This window comes from Orbicella franksi, chromosome 4, assembly GCF_964199315.1.
Source record: "Orbicella franksi chromosome 4, jaOrbFran1.1, whole genome shotgun sequence".
NCBI classification, from domain to species: Eukaryota; Metazoa; Cnidaria; class Anthozoa; order Scleractinia; family Merulinidae; genus Orbicella; species Orbicella franksi.
Genome location: NC_138148.1, coordinates 32,357,571 through 32,375,305, shown reverse-complemented (window position 1 = coordinate 32,375,305; position 17,735 = coordinate 32,357,571). Strand labels below are relative to the sequence as shown.

Genomic DNA, 17,735 nt, shown 5'->3' with positions numbered 1-17,735 from the left:
TCTTTAAATATCGATTAAATAAAAATGGCTTTGCGGGCCCGAAAAGTTCCCGGGGCTTTCGAGAAACGGGTCCCTGCAGCTCTCAGTTGGCTTAATAGCTCAGTTGATTAAACACTCCACCGATATCGCAGAGGTCGTGGGTTCGAATCCCGTTCAGGGCTTAATTTTTTCAGGCTTTAATCTCACAACTGCTTAATAACTGCGATGATCAATCATGTCTTCATATCTTTCTCCTAAGTTCAAATTTATGATCTTCCATAGATTCACTTGCATGCATCAAAACTATATGTTGTGACATGTGAAATTATTCTGACAGTGCTACCTTTTTGCACTGAAGCGTCTTGAAATGAGGACCAAGAAATTGCCTGCTAATAGTTAAGAAGAAACTTAAATGTTTATCTTGTAAATTAAAAAAAATCGTCATGTAAAAAAAATGCTTTGCAAAGAAACTTGTCATCAAAGACGTATGATCCTTATCTAAAGAGAAACGAAAGAAGTAAAAGATTTTTACGAAACGTGATTATTTCAGAGAGATTCAAACTAAATATTACATGGAATTTTTGCGACTCAAAAAATAAAGGTCGCGAACATAAGATCACGCTCAAATTTTAGTGATAGTCATTTTGGCCAATAGTAATATAACGTGCGCTCTGGTTGGCTAATCAGCTAAGGCATTATTCCCCCGTAATGATCACGGGCCCATTACGGGTCTGCAAAAACAAAGCAAAAGGTAATTAAAAACTAATTTGTAAGCCATCTAATAAATTACTTATTTTCCTCGAACGTTCGGTCTATACGGGAAAATCTCAAAACTCGACCTTCTCGTTTTGACCTCGCTCAGTCAATACGGCAAGGTCTCGGTTTGAGATTTTCCCGTAAAGACCTTACTCTAGGTCAATAAATAGTCGTTAAATTCGAGAAGAGCTATGATCTGGAAGACCCCAGAGGCTGAGCATTTGCCTTCGGTTTTGCCCTCACCCCGGGGCTTTGGGCCAACTGTTTGTCCCCATCTCGATAAATTGGCCATTTTCGAATAAAAATTTAATACCGGTCGTTGGTGCGGGGAGAAGTGCATTGCTTCTTCGAAAGAGTTAGACTTTTTATATGATGCCAGCATTTTGCTCGAAGACCCAACTTGAACGAAATATGCTGTGTACTGACGTAAAATTTGCTTCTTTACGGAGGCTAGAAAGGATGCAGACTATAGTTTAATATGATCGTTCATAGTTTATTGTTTGACCAAAAAAGCATGACAATAAGTATACAATCCCCAATGTATCGTACAAATATCAAAGTTGCCAAAATTGCATATCAATTAAACATTTCCTAGATAGAAATTCTTACATCAATTAAATTGAATTTTAAATAGATACATGCCAGCATGTGTTTTTATCAATTAAGGTTTCTTACAAATTCCCTTTAACTACAATACATTATACATTTATAACTGAAGGCTGGCTCCCAAATATAACTTACTTGAAGCGTTATTTCTTACAATGCGGCAGAAAATAAAAATGGCTGTAACCACCGTAACCAGGTTTCAAACAGGCCATCATTTGAGCACTGTAAGAAATAAATTGACACAATGCCTGTGTCTAGCGTTGAGAAAAACTCCTTCGTATTACCGTCAAATATATTAGTATTTATAGAGTGTATAAATCTTTTCCGAAAAATCTGGGAGCACGTCTTTCTGCTGTCTTATATATTAGAACTGAGAGACTAGATAAAAGAAAAACAGTTGAGTCTTCTTGTGGGACTACTGTGCTGTTTGTCTGGCAGTTCCACCAGTGTGATTTTTGTTCTCCTGACAGTGCCTCTTGTTATTGCTTTTCTGGAGCACAGTTTTCAAATCTGAAAACAAAACTAAACGTTAGAAGACTTATTCTAAAATTGGTGGAAGACAGGAAATGAGTTATGAACGTGTGATGCCTAAAAGAAAGAAGTTGTGATATCAGGCGCGAATGTTCGAAAGGTTACAGTCACAGACTACGGTTTGATACGGTTGAACGTGCAACAATACCTTTCATATTAAAGCTTGAGGTTGTGTTCTCGTCTTCAGATGAAGATTGCGAGGAACAGCTGTAATAGTCAGAGGTCAGCATTGGTGAATTTCCTTCGCATTTGGAACACTGAAAAGGGGCAGTTCCTGGACCTCTTGGGCTTGTGCAGTCGTTACTTGTGTCCCTCAGGTAGTCCCTCCACGCTCCACCGTGATGATTTCTTCTCGTTCGTCGCCAGACTGGATGGTCTGATACAATAGCCATGATCTGAAAGGAACCGATGAAGATATTTAGAATGAGTTTATTACTAGAAAAATCTACGCAAACGGAGTCGAACGCGTCCTGCTTCAGGTCATTTGGATCGTTAACGTATACGGATCTAAGGAAGACGCCCCTGAAGCTCACAGGACCGCTTCTTACTCTTTTGTTAAAAGGATGGACAATAAAACACCCATCTGTGATGTTTGTTCAAGTTCATACAATGTCAGATTATACAGTAGAACGTTTTCAGCTTTGTCTTACTCCAAAACAGCAGCTTACCGATCTAATTGATGTAATTTTTGCAAGATCGATGTTGTAACTAATTAACCTAAAAATTTATTTTGAGATTTCGGTGATCTCAAATATAACTCCTGAGGATTTGTTAACTGGAATTTTCAGAGTATTGTTCACTTGTTCACAAGAAACATGAACACTGTCAGGTGGCTCAGTTACATTATTAGAAACTTGATTTCACTGCAACTTGAGTAAACCTGCTGAGGAATAAAACTGCCCGAATGTTAAGACTCCCATGATGCTAAATCGTCTATTTTCTAAGTAAAAAAATATTTCCTTCATCTTTATTTTCAGAATAAGGGAAAAAAAAATCAAATTAACAACTGCTATTAGTTTGCGGTTGTTTTCTCCTGATTAATGAGGGACTTTCAGGATTTTGGGGGAAAAGGGAACACGATCATTTATTTCAAGGGAACAAGGGATATTCTTAGGATGAATTTGAGGGAACAAGGCATATGTCTTCTATTACGGGGAACTTTCATAAAAAAAAATTAGGGAACAAGGGAGAAAAAGGGAAATTTTCCCTTTATTCATATTCAATACCTCATCACAGGTTAGTTTGCTGACAAGAGCGCGGTAGCCGATCTTTCTCCAGAATATGTCCCTGTTTTGAAGGAAACTCGGATACAGGTCACGCCAGTTCTTTCCTAAAGCCCAAGGAAATATGTCGTACTTTTCTTCTTCTTCGTCCTCTTCCATATCATTTGCCAAGTACCTGGAGATGAGAAAGTCACCGGTCAGTGTGATATGGAAGAAGAAATGAGGAGATGACTTTGTGCTGTCTGGTCTGAATTTGTCTACAGACTTCGGAAGAATTCAAGAAATTTTAAAGATCCCTCAAAGACCCACGAGTTTTGACACCATTCTCAAACTTTTATGCAAACCGGAGTCACTTCTACGGTGCTGAGCTCCTTTGTCATGCCCCCCCGTCCCTTCCCGCCAAAGAAAAAGCTTTTACTGATACTTACAGTGCTATGAAGAAATTCATTCGGTTAAATTCCCGTTTCGCCAGTTCGGCTCTCCTAAAATAGGTGTAAACCATTGCCAGAAGATACTGAAAAGAAAGGATAAATTCATTCTTAGATTTAAAGTGCTCTTGGCAAAGAAAAACCATCGTTGCACCACTCACTTTGTCTGATATAACTGCGCAACTGTCCATCCACAAGAAATCTTGAATGACATCATCATCTGCATTATTGACGGAAAAAAATTGATTAAGTGGGCTCTTGTTTTATTTTTTTTGTGTGTGTGTGTAAAGAGTCTTTAAAGACAATAAGCCGGAAAGAGTTTGAATTCAGTGAGTGAACTTGAAGCTGACTGTAAAGCTGCATGACTGTGAACACTCACCAAGAAGCCTGAAAAAAGCTGCCATAAAAGAATTTCGTCCACAGTAATCCGTGTATAGCTGATTAACTCTTAGTTTCTTGCACACAAATTTTCTCTCAATTGACAAATTATCGCATTCACTATAACTTCTTCTCCTCTTGATTGCTACAGCTTCTGGTTTTGCACTTTTTATATTCTCAGTTCGTGGTCGCTTGGATTTCTCCATTTCTGAACTGGCGTCATTTTCAGAGCTGTTTTTCTGGTAGTTTGCAGTGGAAACGTCACTTCCCATTTCCTGTGTTTCCTGAACTGCAGTTTCCGCTTCCGTGTTGATTTCTTTTTGCCCTTTCTTATTAAAGAAGAAGCGGTTTGTTCGCATATTTATGACGAAGAAAAAGAGAGTAAACTGCGCCAAACCAGCGCAAGCAAGTTGCCAGTGGCGAGTGTTTCCCGCTTTTTTTTTTTTGCGTTCTCGCGACGATGCTCTGCGCGTAAGGGGAAGGGAGGGCGGGGAAAAGTTTGTCTTGCGCCCGCAATTTTTTGGTCTTTCAAGATGGCGGAAAAGACAGATAAAGCCGACAGTGTTTCAAAGACCAAATACCTTCCAAATCAGACATTATTTCCAATACTGGGGTCCCAAAGTAAATCAGTTGGGACATCCCGTGGCCTTATTTTTCCATGCGCTTCTTCTAACGTGGAAACACAGCCTGTAGATGTTGATAGTGGTAAGCTTTTAAACTGGAACATGTATGGCGTCAAAGTTATCGCGATTTGGCATTCAAGGTCTTCAAAAATGACGACCCTAGCCCAGCCAGACTAACAGGAAGAGTATCTGTCTTAATTAAATGGGGCTTTCTGCTTTAATACGCCTTATCTCTTTTAAAAGGAACTTACGTTAGCTAAAACGTTTTCATGGTTGTCAGTAGTTTGCCGCAGTATGTTGAGCTTTATACTTGAGCTTTCTCTGACCAAAGGCGATAAAGTCTTGTGCATAATTTACATCTGCAAGAACGAGTAGAGCTAAGGATTTGACAGTGCTGCCTGTCTTGTTTTGCAGGAGTCGGCCAGCCAAACTGGCTTAGAAATGAAAGCTACAAAGATGTTAGTTTAGCTTTTGAAAGTGACCAACATGAAATTGTTGACACAGAGTGTAAGCAGTACTCATTGGAAAAAGCTACCGAAGTGCATCCACAATTTGTACACCAAAGAAGTAAACGCACTCTTGTTGACATTTCTAGTTCAGATGAAGAAAGACAACTCCATGACAAAGAAATCAAAAAGGAAAGTCCAAGCTCTACTGAAAAGGTCAGGAAACACCACAAGGACAAAAAGAAGCATAAACAAAAAAAGAAACATAGGCATAAGTATGATAAATCAGAGCACAAAGAGTGTATCACTGAAGATGTTTGCAAACCAGATACAATTTGGATTGAAGAGGCAAATCTTGCCCCTGAGAAAGCTTTTAGACTTCACAGAAAACCTGACATAGCAAATCGAATGTACAACACACTGTACAGACTGGACATTGCGTTGTATAAGATGAGGTCAAATATGACTTGCCTTGGGCTCAGCAAACATCAAGTTATTGAGTTGACAGAACAGAAGGGAAAGAAAAAGAAAAAGACAAGACCTGTTGAAAGGTATTGGAATGTTAATGATTTCCAAGTTCCAGGAAGCACTGAGAACATTTCTATAACACTGTCCAGTATCACAAAGAAACCAGATCAGAGAAGTAATTTAGCTGATGTTAGAGGTTATGTTCCCCTGGAGTTATCCTGTCAGGATGAGATGGTAAAGGATGATTCTCTCAGAAGAAAAGTGGAGGAATCAACTGCTGATAGAGATTCTCATGAATCTGAAACCTTGCAAAAGACTCGTGAGTTAAACAAGATCTTGCATGACAACCCACAGGACATTCAAACTTGGCTGGCTCTTGTTGACTTTCAAGAAGAGATTGTCAGAAAAGAGGACTCTGTGAAATCGAGCTTTACAGCAACTGGTCGGGAGAGAAGGAAAGCTGCCACAAGGACCATAATCGAAAAGAAGATTGCTGTTTTTGAAAAAGCTTTGCAAAAAAATCCAAACTCAGTTGAATTGATAGTGGGCCACTTAGATCTTTGTAATGAGATCATGGACGCTGAAGAACTGGTTCAGAAATGGAAAAGAGTCAGCTTTGTCCATCCTAACAATACTCTGCTGTGGAGACATTACTTGTTGTTCATGCAGTCCAGATTTTCAGTGTTTTCATTTAGTAAGACAACAGCAGTATTTGCCAAGTGTTTGAGCACTCTGTCATCAATCAAGGAAGGGACATTTGCATCTCACCGGGCTGAAGGCGACCTGGAGAAGGAAATGGTAGATTTGTTCATCAGGGAATGCCAATTTACAAGGCAGTCAGGTAATTGATTTTTATTTTAACTTACAGGCTTGTCAATTCAATCTACCTGTTACGTTGCCTTGGACCATCAATTTATAAACCTTACTACATGTCAAGTGTTCTGGATAAGAAGCAGGTCTGAGGTTAAAACCTAACAAAAGTCAGCCACCTGATCTAGCTAATTAATGGTTAACTGCTATGTAGCTGCACTATTTTTCCAAAATGGATTAACTGCCATTACACCACACATTCTAGTAGGACAATTCAAGTAAAGAGATGAGATGAACCCTAAGTTTGTAGCAATTCATACTGAGATTATGTCTGTGCTCTTCAGGTCACACAGAAAAAGCTGTTGCTTGCATCCAGGCCATGATTGAATTAAACTGTTTCTGCTCACATGATCTGGAGAAGAACACTCCTGTGACTGGACAGATAGCTTTCCTGGAAACTTTCTGGGACAGTGGACAACCAAGGTACATGACTGTGCAGTACATCACCAATATCTAGCTTTAAATTTTTTTTGGCAAGTTGATGGTTTTAATAGAAAAAAAATTCAAATCACCATGACATCATGCACCTAAAACTCAATGACCTCAAAATTAGAATTCTTGCACGAGCTGTTTTAATTTGTGATATTTCTGGAGGTCATGTGATAGTGTTCTACAGCCTATCCAGGCCAAAATGAAAACCACATCACTAACAAAGGGAAATCTGTGTCAGCAAGCTGAATCTCTAGTCAATGAATATTTCTCTTTGGCAAGTTAATGACAGCTTATGGTTGTCTAATTTGGGCTGTTATTCCATTGTATGACAATTAAGGTTTGGTGAAGATGGTGCAAGAGGTTGGAAGTCCTGGATGGCTGCAGAAAACATGACTGAGGTGACAACTGACGTCAAGAAGATTTTCAAGGCAAATTCCACCAGTGCCACAGATGAGAGTGATTCTCTTGATGATCATGACGATGAGATTGAAGTTGATAAAAATAAGCCTCTGTGGAAGAACTGGGTACAAGTTGAATTATCCAGACAGAGAAGATATTTATTGCCATGGCAACCAGATGCCAAAAAAGATCAAACAGAGGATGATTGCGATGATGCTGAAAGACTTGTTTTGTTTGAGGACATTAGCTCAAGCTTGTTCAAAATCACTGATCCAAGGAACAAGCTTAAGCTTGTATTGTCTTTCTTGAAGTTGCTGGGAGTGTCAGTACCTTGTGTGAGCTCATCAACAAATGGCGATGTGCAAAGATTCCTGAACATCTCCTTAGAGTATGAGTCACAGCTGTTAGAGCCTGGCAACTTTACCATGTCTCAATTTCTTGGTTTCTGGCAGTCATACCATTGGGATGACGGCGACTCTACCAACACAACTGACAAACAGTGGCCCTCATCAGAGGCTTTGAACCTTGCAAGAAATATCTTTGTGCAAATCTTTCCAGTATTTGAAGGAGCAACAAGAAGTTTCCTGATGGTGTTGTGGCTCTGGTTTGAGTTTGGCCTTACTCAGAAGGTACCATCCATAAAGGAAAGTAAAAAGAAGTATAAAGATGTAAGGAAATTAGCCAAAAGCCTCCTTAAGCAACCAGAAAACAGGTTTGTAAAATGATTGAAGTTTAGCTAGTTAAAAGAATGTACAGTCATGTTGATCTTGATCATTGCAGATGTAGGACACGACTACAATATTAATCAAGTTATAGAGACATTATTGATCATCGTAGTTATGCTCACAACTACTTAAGTTGTGACTATAACTGCGATGATCAATAATGTCTTTATATCTTTCTCCACAGTTCAAATGATCTTTCATACATTCACTTGACTGTTAATCAAGTTATATTACTAACATTGCATCCCACCTGAATATACTACTGACACTGTCCTATGAGTGGATATTCTGTATTGTGGAAACTTCCACTAAGCATGCACATCTTCCAAAGTGGACACAAAGTCCATAACTGAACAACTCTCATTACCAGGCAGCTCCAGTAAGATGACACCTTCCAAAAGAGAGCAGTCAATACCATAACTAGAGCACAAACCTACTCTAAGTATACACTCTCCATACAGAGTGGATATCTTCAATATATTGACACCTTTCATACGTCATTACCACTCATATAAAGCAGCCGCCATCTAAAAGGGGCGTTTCTCATTCAGAGGTGTGAATAAATTCAAAATATGGACTCCTCCAATAAGTTTATACCTCTCAAAAGTGGACATCATTCTCTTAAAAGTGGAGACCAGTCATACAAGGACACTTCCATTAAATGGACAGCAACTTTAATCTGACACCTTCCTTACCGAACTGAACCCATTCCATTTGCAGACACCCTCCACAAGCATTTGAATTTGTTGAGGTGCCTCTGCTACTGACAGTAAATGTTTTCTTACAACAGTATATTAATAAGTAGATTTATGATGCTAATTTTTGAAATTCAGGAATGACCTGACACTGTGGAAAGCTTTTGTAGAGATAGAGTGGTTATCTGGTAACACTGATGAAGCTCGCAGAATGTTTGACTCCACTCTCACGATGGGCGGTGAAATGTTTTCTGATGAACAGAGCAGAAGGACAGCTTTAGCACCTCTTGTCAGGTTCGACCAACTATTTTATTCTGGTTTTGAAACAAATTCTGTGATTTTTAATTTTTAATTGTTAAGAATTTTCTACTTGCTCCAGAGTCCAGCACTGTAAAAGTTAAGCCACCACATATCCTGCAGCCTCAACCAGGCTACGAGACTCAAACTTGGACCTCTCAATCCAGAAGAAAACAAACTACATGTAGCCATCGTGCCAGTGTGTATAGTTTGTGTACATTTTCTTAATCCCTGCAACCAGAACTTTATTTTATTGATAATGAGTACAGTGTAAAATTACCGGTATCCTTCTTTTTATGATAACAACATTTCCTCTTTTGTTATCAGGTCATATGCTGAGCTTGAAGTTGGTGTCACTGGAAACTCAGAAGAGTCGCAGGTTATGTCAAGTGAGGAAAACAAGAAAGCATTACAGATCTTGACCACATTTGCTGAGGGAGCAAACTTTCAACCTTCCACATCCAATACATCAACTGCTGACGTGTCTGCTGTTCGACTGTTGAAGTCTCGTAGAATCTACCAGAAATACCACCAAGGAATTACTGGCACAACTGAGTCGTCCCAAGAAAAGAGACAGTTGCTTGACTGCGACATTGCCTCTGGAAGTCTGGCAGTTCATCTTGAAGCTTGTAGTGTTTTGTTTGAATACTTGAGCACTGGTATTCAAGGTGTATTGTCTGTGTGTAATGATATTATTTCAGTCGCTTCATGTGATCAAGTTCACCTCCTTGAGATGGACATTGAACTCATTCTAAGCTTTTACATCAGGCTGTTTAGATTTCACTGCACGCGTGGCAGAACGCTGCCCCTGAAAGACACTAGAAATATTGTACACTTTGCATTGGAGAAATTTCCTGATAATCCTGAGTTTCTCTCATTTTACATTCAGCGTGAATCAAAGTCAATTCTCACTGGTGAGATCAGAAGGATTCTTGACAAGGCTGCCCAAAAGGCCACCACACCTGTTCCATGGATCTTTGCAATTTATTATGAGCAGCTTAGGGCTAAGTCCCTGGTATCAGTCATGGAATGCAATGATCTCTCTGCTCTAGGCTCGCAAGAAATCTCCGCAGCTGTTACTTCTCTTCCAGTCACTGGTGTAGTCCATCGTCAACGTTCTTTGTTTGAAAGAGCAATCTCCTTTCCTCCTGGGAGACACTGTGTAGCATTATGGAGGATGTTTATGCAATTTGAAGTATGTAACTGAAAATTTTTTTTTGCTTACTCCATTTAGTGCTTAATTTACACAATTATTCAATTAATAAAGTCATGATGCAGCCCCGGGCGGATTCCCATATGAAAAGGATAGGGGTGCTCGTCAGAAATTGTGAAAACAAACCTTAAGAGGTACAAACTGTTTTGTGGGCCTGGCTTGAAACGTTTTTCTCCCCTAAGAGGCTAGGTACCAATTCAAAAACAACACATTAACTCACACTGACTTTTTTTGGCTTGATACCCTAAAACGTACCTCAAAAGCTCCTACTGTGGACCTTTTAGGGCTGAACACCTTAAGAGGTACCAAAGCTGCTATTTTACCCCTAAAAGGCACAACAACAATGACAAGGCTTAGAAGGTTTGGGGCAGTTTTCTTCATCTACTTCCCTCTCTGGTTTACTGGTAATTTGCCACTTACAGTTTTAATTTCCCTTTTTAGTCAAAACTTGGGAAAGAGAAAGTCAAGTCAGTGTTCTACCAGGCTCTCCAGAGTTGTCCCTGGGCCAAGGTAATTATAACAAATCTTATTACTATTAAAACTGGTTAGTCCTGCAAATATTGACATAAAATACAGACTTAAGCCTGCAAACACGCGTCTACATGTACTTCCCGCTGTCGCTCGTCTGTGAAAAGACGTCTGCTTTTCAGGCAAACATTGTACATTCTGAGGACGTGCATGAGATTTGAGCCAAAAACTTCGATACTGGAAAGATTAAAGACCCATTTTCGTCCAGGATGCATTACACACTGTTGAGCATTGGAAAACCTCGAAACCTCGCCATCAGGCAAATCGAAAGAATAACAGATGCACGAAAACCATAGTGGTCATTACTGGGTCTTAAACATTTTATATCTTTGATTGGTCTCTGCCAAAACATTAATTTTTGAAGTTTGAAACAGAGAGCAAACTCAAATTTCTATTTAAAATTCACTTCCAAAGCAAGCCCTTAAAACAAACTCTCAAAATTTCTGTTAATTCACTTCAGGTTTTGTACATGGATGCAGTGCAGCATATACCAGATGACATTCAAGACATTGTCGATTTAATGACCGAGAAAGAAATCAGGCTACATGCTCCACTTGAAGAAATCGAACTCCTTCAAGAGTGTTAATGCACTGAAATAGTTGGTGCTGTCAAACTGCCCATATAAAGTTGTAGCGAAAGATAAAATCAGGCCAGACCTGATATAGAAAAATTTGAGTTTATCAAGTACACCGATGACTGTCAGCCGACATTCAGCCAACAGTCGGTGAACTGTTGGTAGTCTGTTGGTAACCTGTCGGCAATGTGTCGGTAAGTCGTGAACTGAAATGTGTTGGCTGACAGTTGAGCAATGGGTTACTGACAGCTGAAAATGAGAGCCATTGTTCACTTCAACCTAACTCTATTTAAAGCAGACCCACAGATGTCCTTCTTAGTGAGATTTCACTGTATTACATCTGTTTTTTTAAACAAATCAAAGAAACTGTCCCAAGTCCAGTCACATTCTTGTACGAGGTGACTATTGACATTAAAACACAAGTCTCCATTGTAAGATGCTATTGTCTTTTTATTGATTTTGTATTTTCAATGCCAAGAAACAGTGGTTATAAAAATTGTAACAAAATTCTGGAATATATAATACTTACATTTTTGTCTGTTTCTGCATGCTCATTGATTATCATATCAAGAAAATGTACATGCTGGTTACTATTTATAAATATTTACATCTAAATACAGCAGAAACTGTTGACAACTAAATAATAATAATTTAATAAGAATTATACTACTTTTTTTAAAGTGATGATATAAATCAGTTTCACTGAGGTTTCCTGCAAGCTGAGCCTCTCTTTACATCTGCATTTGCCAAAAATTAATACCAGGAAAGAGTCCTTGAAATTGATGTAATGTTATCATCTTATTCCACATTCTCCTTTCCTTTTACCATAATTTGGCAAACATCAAAGGTTCGGTTAACAGGTTGTGAACTCTGCCTTCAATGAAAAGTCAACAGTAGCAGATGCTTAGGAAATGTCATCAAAACCACAGAGACGAAAAAACGCCTTGATCTGACACGGAAATAAAGAAATTAAAATATCTTTTTACAATCTACTGTATTCAAGCGGGTATTGGTGCTTTGCTCTTAGACCTGTTTTTACTGCTCTAAAAAGTATTTTTCCGAGTTTTGCTTTGAGCTTTTAAGCAGGATTTCAGCTGAATGTTGTGGCTTGATCAGTGCCAATTATGTACCCTTTGGGGTTTTATTATGTAGCTAGTGATACAAGTAGTCTAACTTACCAACCTAGCTAAAAATCTTGCTCCTATTCAGAGTTTAACATTATTATTACTATTGTATTCTGAATTTAGCAAGTTCAGATAGGGTGCATAAAATGCTAAGTACAAGGCTGATATCATTTACCATTTTCTGCTCAAAATGTTATTACCCTCTGTTAAATGTAATAATTAATGATGCTAAACACCACATATTAGCATGTTGGGTCTTCAAATTGCTGAACTTTTCCAAAATGAAAAGTTTACCCTCGAAGTTAACTAATGGAAAGTTAATTCACTGGCACAGACAAATCATTTTTGACAATGCCTGTGTCGGAGTCTGTACCCACAGTTAGAGACCCATGATCACTTACAATAGTATGGATATCATCGGCAGTTTGAGTGCCACTGCTCTCAGTGACCACTGCCTGTGCGGCATACGCATGCACACCAGAGTTTATGTCCTGGTGTACTTGAACTGTGGCAAGGGAAAGAGATCCTGGAAGCGTCTGCTGGGATATGTCACTTGCCTCTCCTGACAAGTGATGGGTGTGCCCTGAGGTCTGATCTGTGCCACTGTCAGAGAGATTAGATACAGTCACCAGTCCAGATGAGGGTGATGCATACACACTGTACATCACCGGGATTTGGCTTGCTTGCGAAGACGACAGCATCATGGACGAAGGGACAACATTTCCCAGGGAAACAACACTTCCATCTTGATTGGTTGCTATAGGCACCACAACAGTTCCGACAGACTGCAAGTTGTTGCCTTGTGATCCAGATGAGTGGTCCACATTATGTTCATGAGTTTGGCTTGTATCCTGGACAATAGGCAAGGTGATGGTGTTGGATGATGTAGTGGGGTTGACAGCATTTACTTGGACTGTCTGGTTATGGGGCTGCTGTACTCGCTGGATCTGTACAGCTGGCTGTGTCAAAACCTGCCCAGGATGGAAAATATTAAAGTATGAAATTATGGTGAGAAAAATGGGGCAACTGAGAGTCAATGCGCATGTTGGTGACAATAATTGAAGCCCCTTATAAGAATGAGACAACAGCAGAGAGAAAGTTTTCATCTCTTAACATGCTGAAATCCCATGCTTGGATACACATCCTGTTAAAATTTAATACACTTGTGTATCATGGACATCCTATCAATGCTGAAGTACTTTCAGTCCCCACAGATATTAACTGAGTTCAACAGAATCCATGAATTTCACTAGTCTTATTTGGTTCAGAAAGTCTCAGAAATTTGAAAAACATGCTCTGAGAATTTCATGATAAGCTCAAATTCAATTATTGTTTCACTGGCATCAGTCAGTATTTTTAGTCTTACAATTAAAAGGGTCTTCATATACTTTTAAACTTTTCACTCCTCCCTGGTTCAAGGGAATACTAACAAATTACAAATATATAGTTACAATTTGCCCCAAGCTTGAAACGTCTGCCAATTTTTTAACTGCTGGAAATTCTTATCTCCACTGAGCAATATAATTGATCCCCTTCCCTTTCAAGGACAGAGTGCCGTGAAAACGTTGTTGGAATGACTTTTAAATTCCTCAGTTGAACAAATATTGCAATGCTTGATAGTTTCTATTACTGAAAATAGTCACACACTCACTTTGCAGATAACACTCAGTGTCTAGTTTGTTGAATACCCAAAAAGGACAAGCATACCTCCAGCAGGTTATAATCATGAAGTGAACTGAGACAAACAACTTTCACACTCTTAAAATTCCAAAATTTAAGCTGTCATGCTGTTCATGTTTATAAAACACCGAATAAGGATCATGTTCAGAAGTCGGAGTGCATTCTTCAATCCATTGTAATGGAAAAATTGTTCACAATCACAACAACATACTTTGACCAAAACTGTCATAACACAGTCTAATAGATAATAGCTTTTGTTTAGTACAACTCAACCAGATCTTCTAACCAATGATTTTTGCATACAAGTGAAAATATGAAAGATTGCAATTTGCATATTAATTATTTTCACTTTGGCAATTATAAGACAAAATATAAACAAGTTCTTGTAAGTCTGAAATATTAAAAAATCTAGACTGAACTGGAAGAAATTAAATTCTTTATTTCTAAAATAAGTTCTAAGATCTGAGCAACTCTCAAAAACAAAAACTTGCCAAAATGAGAAGGGTTTGACTCTGTTGAGGGAGACTAAATAGCTGTGCATACCAAGTGTAATGTATTACATCCAAAAGTATAGCACAAGTAATTAGTCCCAAGCATCCAGCATCTAAAACTGCTGCTAGAATTTATTTTAAATATTTAACTCCAGACAATAGAGAAATTTTACCCCTATCATTTGAAGTAGAGATGAACAAATGAAATCGTCTTTCTTACCTGTACAGAACCCTGTTGCTGTCCTTGGGCAAGTGTCTGTCCCAGCTGAACCGATGTCCCCGGCGCAAAGATAGTAGTAAAGGCTCCCCCCGGCATGGCCTGAACAGAGTATGATGATTGAACAGAAGCATTCTTGTTCCCCCCTTGCTGCTGAATGTTTGATGGTGGAATGTATGTGGTGATGGGGAAGGAATGGCCTGTCGCAGGCAAGGCTGTTATACCAGTCATAGGTCCACTGGTGCCTGATAATGCACCCACTGTCAAACCTTGATTAGTGTCTATTTGCTGCGAGGTAAAAATACCACCCCGATCCTACAAGTGTACAGAATTCAAAATGAGCCTGAATTTCACACAAGTGTACACGCAATAAAAATCTCAATGCAATTCATGTATCAGAAGTAATATATTAATTAAAGGTATGGACCTTTTCCTTGTATTATTATCTAGTGAAATATTTTGTCTATTAAATTTGTTTGTTGCCTGTTATTAATCACATTATGCATAGCTTCCTGTTTACTCCAAAATCATATAACTTAGATCCTGAATTCTCCTATTTAAATTTGTACACGTTTCTTTTTTTTTTTTTAATTCTCTCTGTGATGGTGCAAATTTCCTGAAGATGATAATGATAAACATGAGTTGAAAACTACTGCAATCATCTATTTACTGAAGAAAAAAACAGAGATGCTTAAAATTTTAAGAAATTATTTCCCTCCAGAGACAAATTTTTTCGAACGCTCATTTTCTCCCAATATATTAATCAATATGATTTTCTGGTTCAGAAATACTCAGTAATCCATATAATGGAATTGGTAAAGACAGGAAATTACGATGATGTTTAGTGTGTGGCATTGCTGATTACTTCGGACGTATTTCATAAAGACGCTACATTTTGGCAAAGCCAAAGATCGACTCGAAGCTGTCAAGAACAAAGAATACTTCATGCGCCAATAAAATATCAAATTACGATTCTAACCAAAAGAAAGCGAAAGTGAATATTTTCCTCGAGGAAACTCTAACAGTATTTTTTTTCGACTCATTTGCCCACAAATTCGAGTCTAGTAGGACAAGAAGAGGATTCCCCAAACAAGGCGAATGAAATGGACAAACAAACGCTTACTTCGTCTCCAAAAATGGGCAGGAAACGTACCAAAGAAGGAAACGGGTGCCATATATGGTTGGAATGTTTTAAAGGACGCGGAGTTTGAAAATTTTACGCGAACGATTTGCCGCGAAAGTGAGAGAAAACTATATAAAAACAATCGATTTGTACATTCTCTGGAAAAAAAAGACGACCATTGAAGGTTAGAAAAATTTGAAAACATGCCAAAAGCGCAGAAAATGATGGACAAATATGATTCGATACTAAATACCCTTCAGAAGCGAGGTATATTTATAAATTTGTAATCAAGTATCCCGGACTCCGAAAAAAATAAACACGACTAAAAAATCGAATTACCAATCGTTCAAATAACGTATCCATAGATGCATAGATTAGATCTCTTAATATTTTTAATCGCTGGTACAAAACGTACAAAGACACAAGCAGATGAGAGCTGTATTGCACTGTGAACTCGAGTTCAAATATACCGCTAACCTGCATTTTGTCAGCGTCGTTTTCGTTCACCGTGTAAGTCAAATCTGTTTCTTCGTATCCCGTGGCAGACATTCTCTGGTCCGGATTTGGAATCTGAGAAACTGGAGGATCGGGCGAATTCAAGCAAGTTTGAATGAGAGCTTTCCCACTCTCCGAAGTTATCATCGGCTGTAGCTTTCTAGTGGCGAACGTGTAAACATGCCCAGTTTCTGAAGCGACCAACAACATCACCTGGGTTCCGGTTAGCGTGCTCAGCTCGTAAGCCTATAAAAGTAATAAAAAAATATGGTAAAATTCAAAGGGAAATTTTAAAAAGTAAAAAAAGAATCTTTTTCCACAATATATTGAAAAATATAAGCTAAAAAGCGCGGGCTAATTAAGCTTATCTTCCGTCGCCGTCAACTGAAAAACCAACCTTTTTCATTATTCCAGTTTTCCTTTTACTAAACGTCGTGTATCTTCTCAGTTTGTTCGAGATAAACTTCATTTCGATTTTCACCCGTCCTCTAGTCTTTTTCTTGGGTCTTTCTTCCACTAGCATGCTATTTTCAGCGTCGCCATCGTCGTCGCTGTCTGCCTGTCGTTTCATTCCGTGCCCATCGTGGTGTTCGCCAGCCATCGCCGCTTCGAATGCTCCTTCTTCTATCGTGGTTGGATCAAGAACTCCGCTACCTTGTGCCTGAGCTCCGTAATGCATGTTCTCCAGTTCTTCTGTTGTTGTTGTGGATTCTTCGCTCTGCATTATGCCAGTTGTAGGATGGCCTTTTATGGAGACGGAACTCGAAAACCTGTTACCTTTTTTGTCGTTTCTTTGCTTTCTAAAAAGGAATGTGGGTGGACCAATATGGCGGTCGCATCCCGTGACTCGGCTGAATCACGTGACTAAACGTAATAAACCGGAAACAAGCCAAAAAGACCGGCTGCTGGCAAATTATTTTCAACAACAAAGTCCGAATGTCATTCCAGCTATTAAAATCGACCTTCGAGAAATGAAATTACTTGAGGAAGTACTATTGTATGTTGAAAAAAATTTTTATCAGTTGATAGATTCTCGTTAGCCGGAAACTTTTCGTCGGTCGACAAGTTGTTAATTTCTTGTCTTGTGACTTGTTGGGCGCCAATCAAAACAATAAAGCGACAATAGATTATCATATCAAAACATTTAGCTATTTGTTTTTACATATCATAGAAGATCCGCTAATACAGACAGGGGACGTTTCAAGACGTCAGTATGCAGACCCAAGGGATAAAAAAAATTATAAGTTCCCTCAGCTTCGTCTGACGGACCTTAAGACGGCCGAAGTTACTGGAAAAACAGAAAATACAACAACCGAAGCTTGGAAAGTGGCTAAATTTTTTTGTGAACGTATTTGTCAGCTGGCTAATCTTATCCCTTTATAGCAGGCATTTCTTTTTCATGTGTTGTTTATCAGACAATTATCAACCTCTCTT

The 17,735-nt window shown here is 38.7% G+C and overlaps 3 protein-coding genes across 3 annotated transcripts; 1 reads left to right on the top strand and 2 right to left on the bottom strand.

Moving 5' to 3' along the window:
* Positions 1–1,649: 1,649 nt before the first annotated feature.
* Positions 1,650–4,260, bottom strand: LOC145484047 (uncharacterized). Its single transcript, XM_081462650.1, has 6 exons — positions 3,903–4,260; positions 3,685–3,743; positions 3,524–3,609; positions 3,099–3,270; positions 2,021–2,267; positions 1,650–1,851 (listed from the first exon to the last, which is right to left on the bottom strand). Exons 1-6 carry the CDS (start codon positions 4,258–4,260, stop codon positions 1,757–1,759), a joined length of 1,017 nt encoding a protein of 338 aa, XP_081318776.1. The 3' UTR covers positions 1,650–1,756.
* A 100-nt stretch (positions 4,261–4,360) lies between these two features.
* Positions 4,361–11,183, top strand: LOC145484044 (nuclear exosome regulator NRDE2-like). Its single transcript, XM_081462648.1, has 8 exons — positions 4,361–4,606; positions 4,939–6,279; positions 6,593–6,731; positions 7,078–7,851; positions 8,698–8,853; positions 9,184–10,051; positions 10,511–10,579; positions 11,058–11,183. The coding sequence occupies exons 1-8, from the start codon at positions 4,435–4,437 to the stop codon at positions 11,181–11,183; spliced, it is 3,645 nt and encodes a 1,214-aa protein (XP_081318774.1). The 5' UTR covers positions 4,361–4,434.
* Positions 11,184–11,753: 570 nt separating this feature from the next.
* LOC145484045 (uncharacterized) lies at positions 11,754–17,197 on the bottom strand. Its single transcript, XM_081462649.1, has 4 exons — positions 16,699–17,197; positions 16,284–16,547; positions 14,687–14,998; positions 11,754–13,266 (listed from the first exon to the last, which is right to left on the bottom strand). The coding sequence occupies exons 1-4, from the start codon at positions 17,023–17,025 to the stop codon at positions 12,613–12,615; spliced, it is 1,557 nt and encodes a 518-aa protein (XP_081318775.1). The 5' UTR covers positions 17,026–17,197; the 3' UTR covers positions 11,754–12,612.
* Positions 17,198–17,735: the final 538 nt, after the last annotated feature.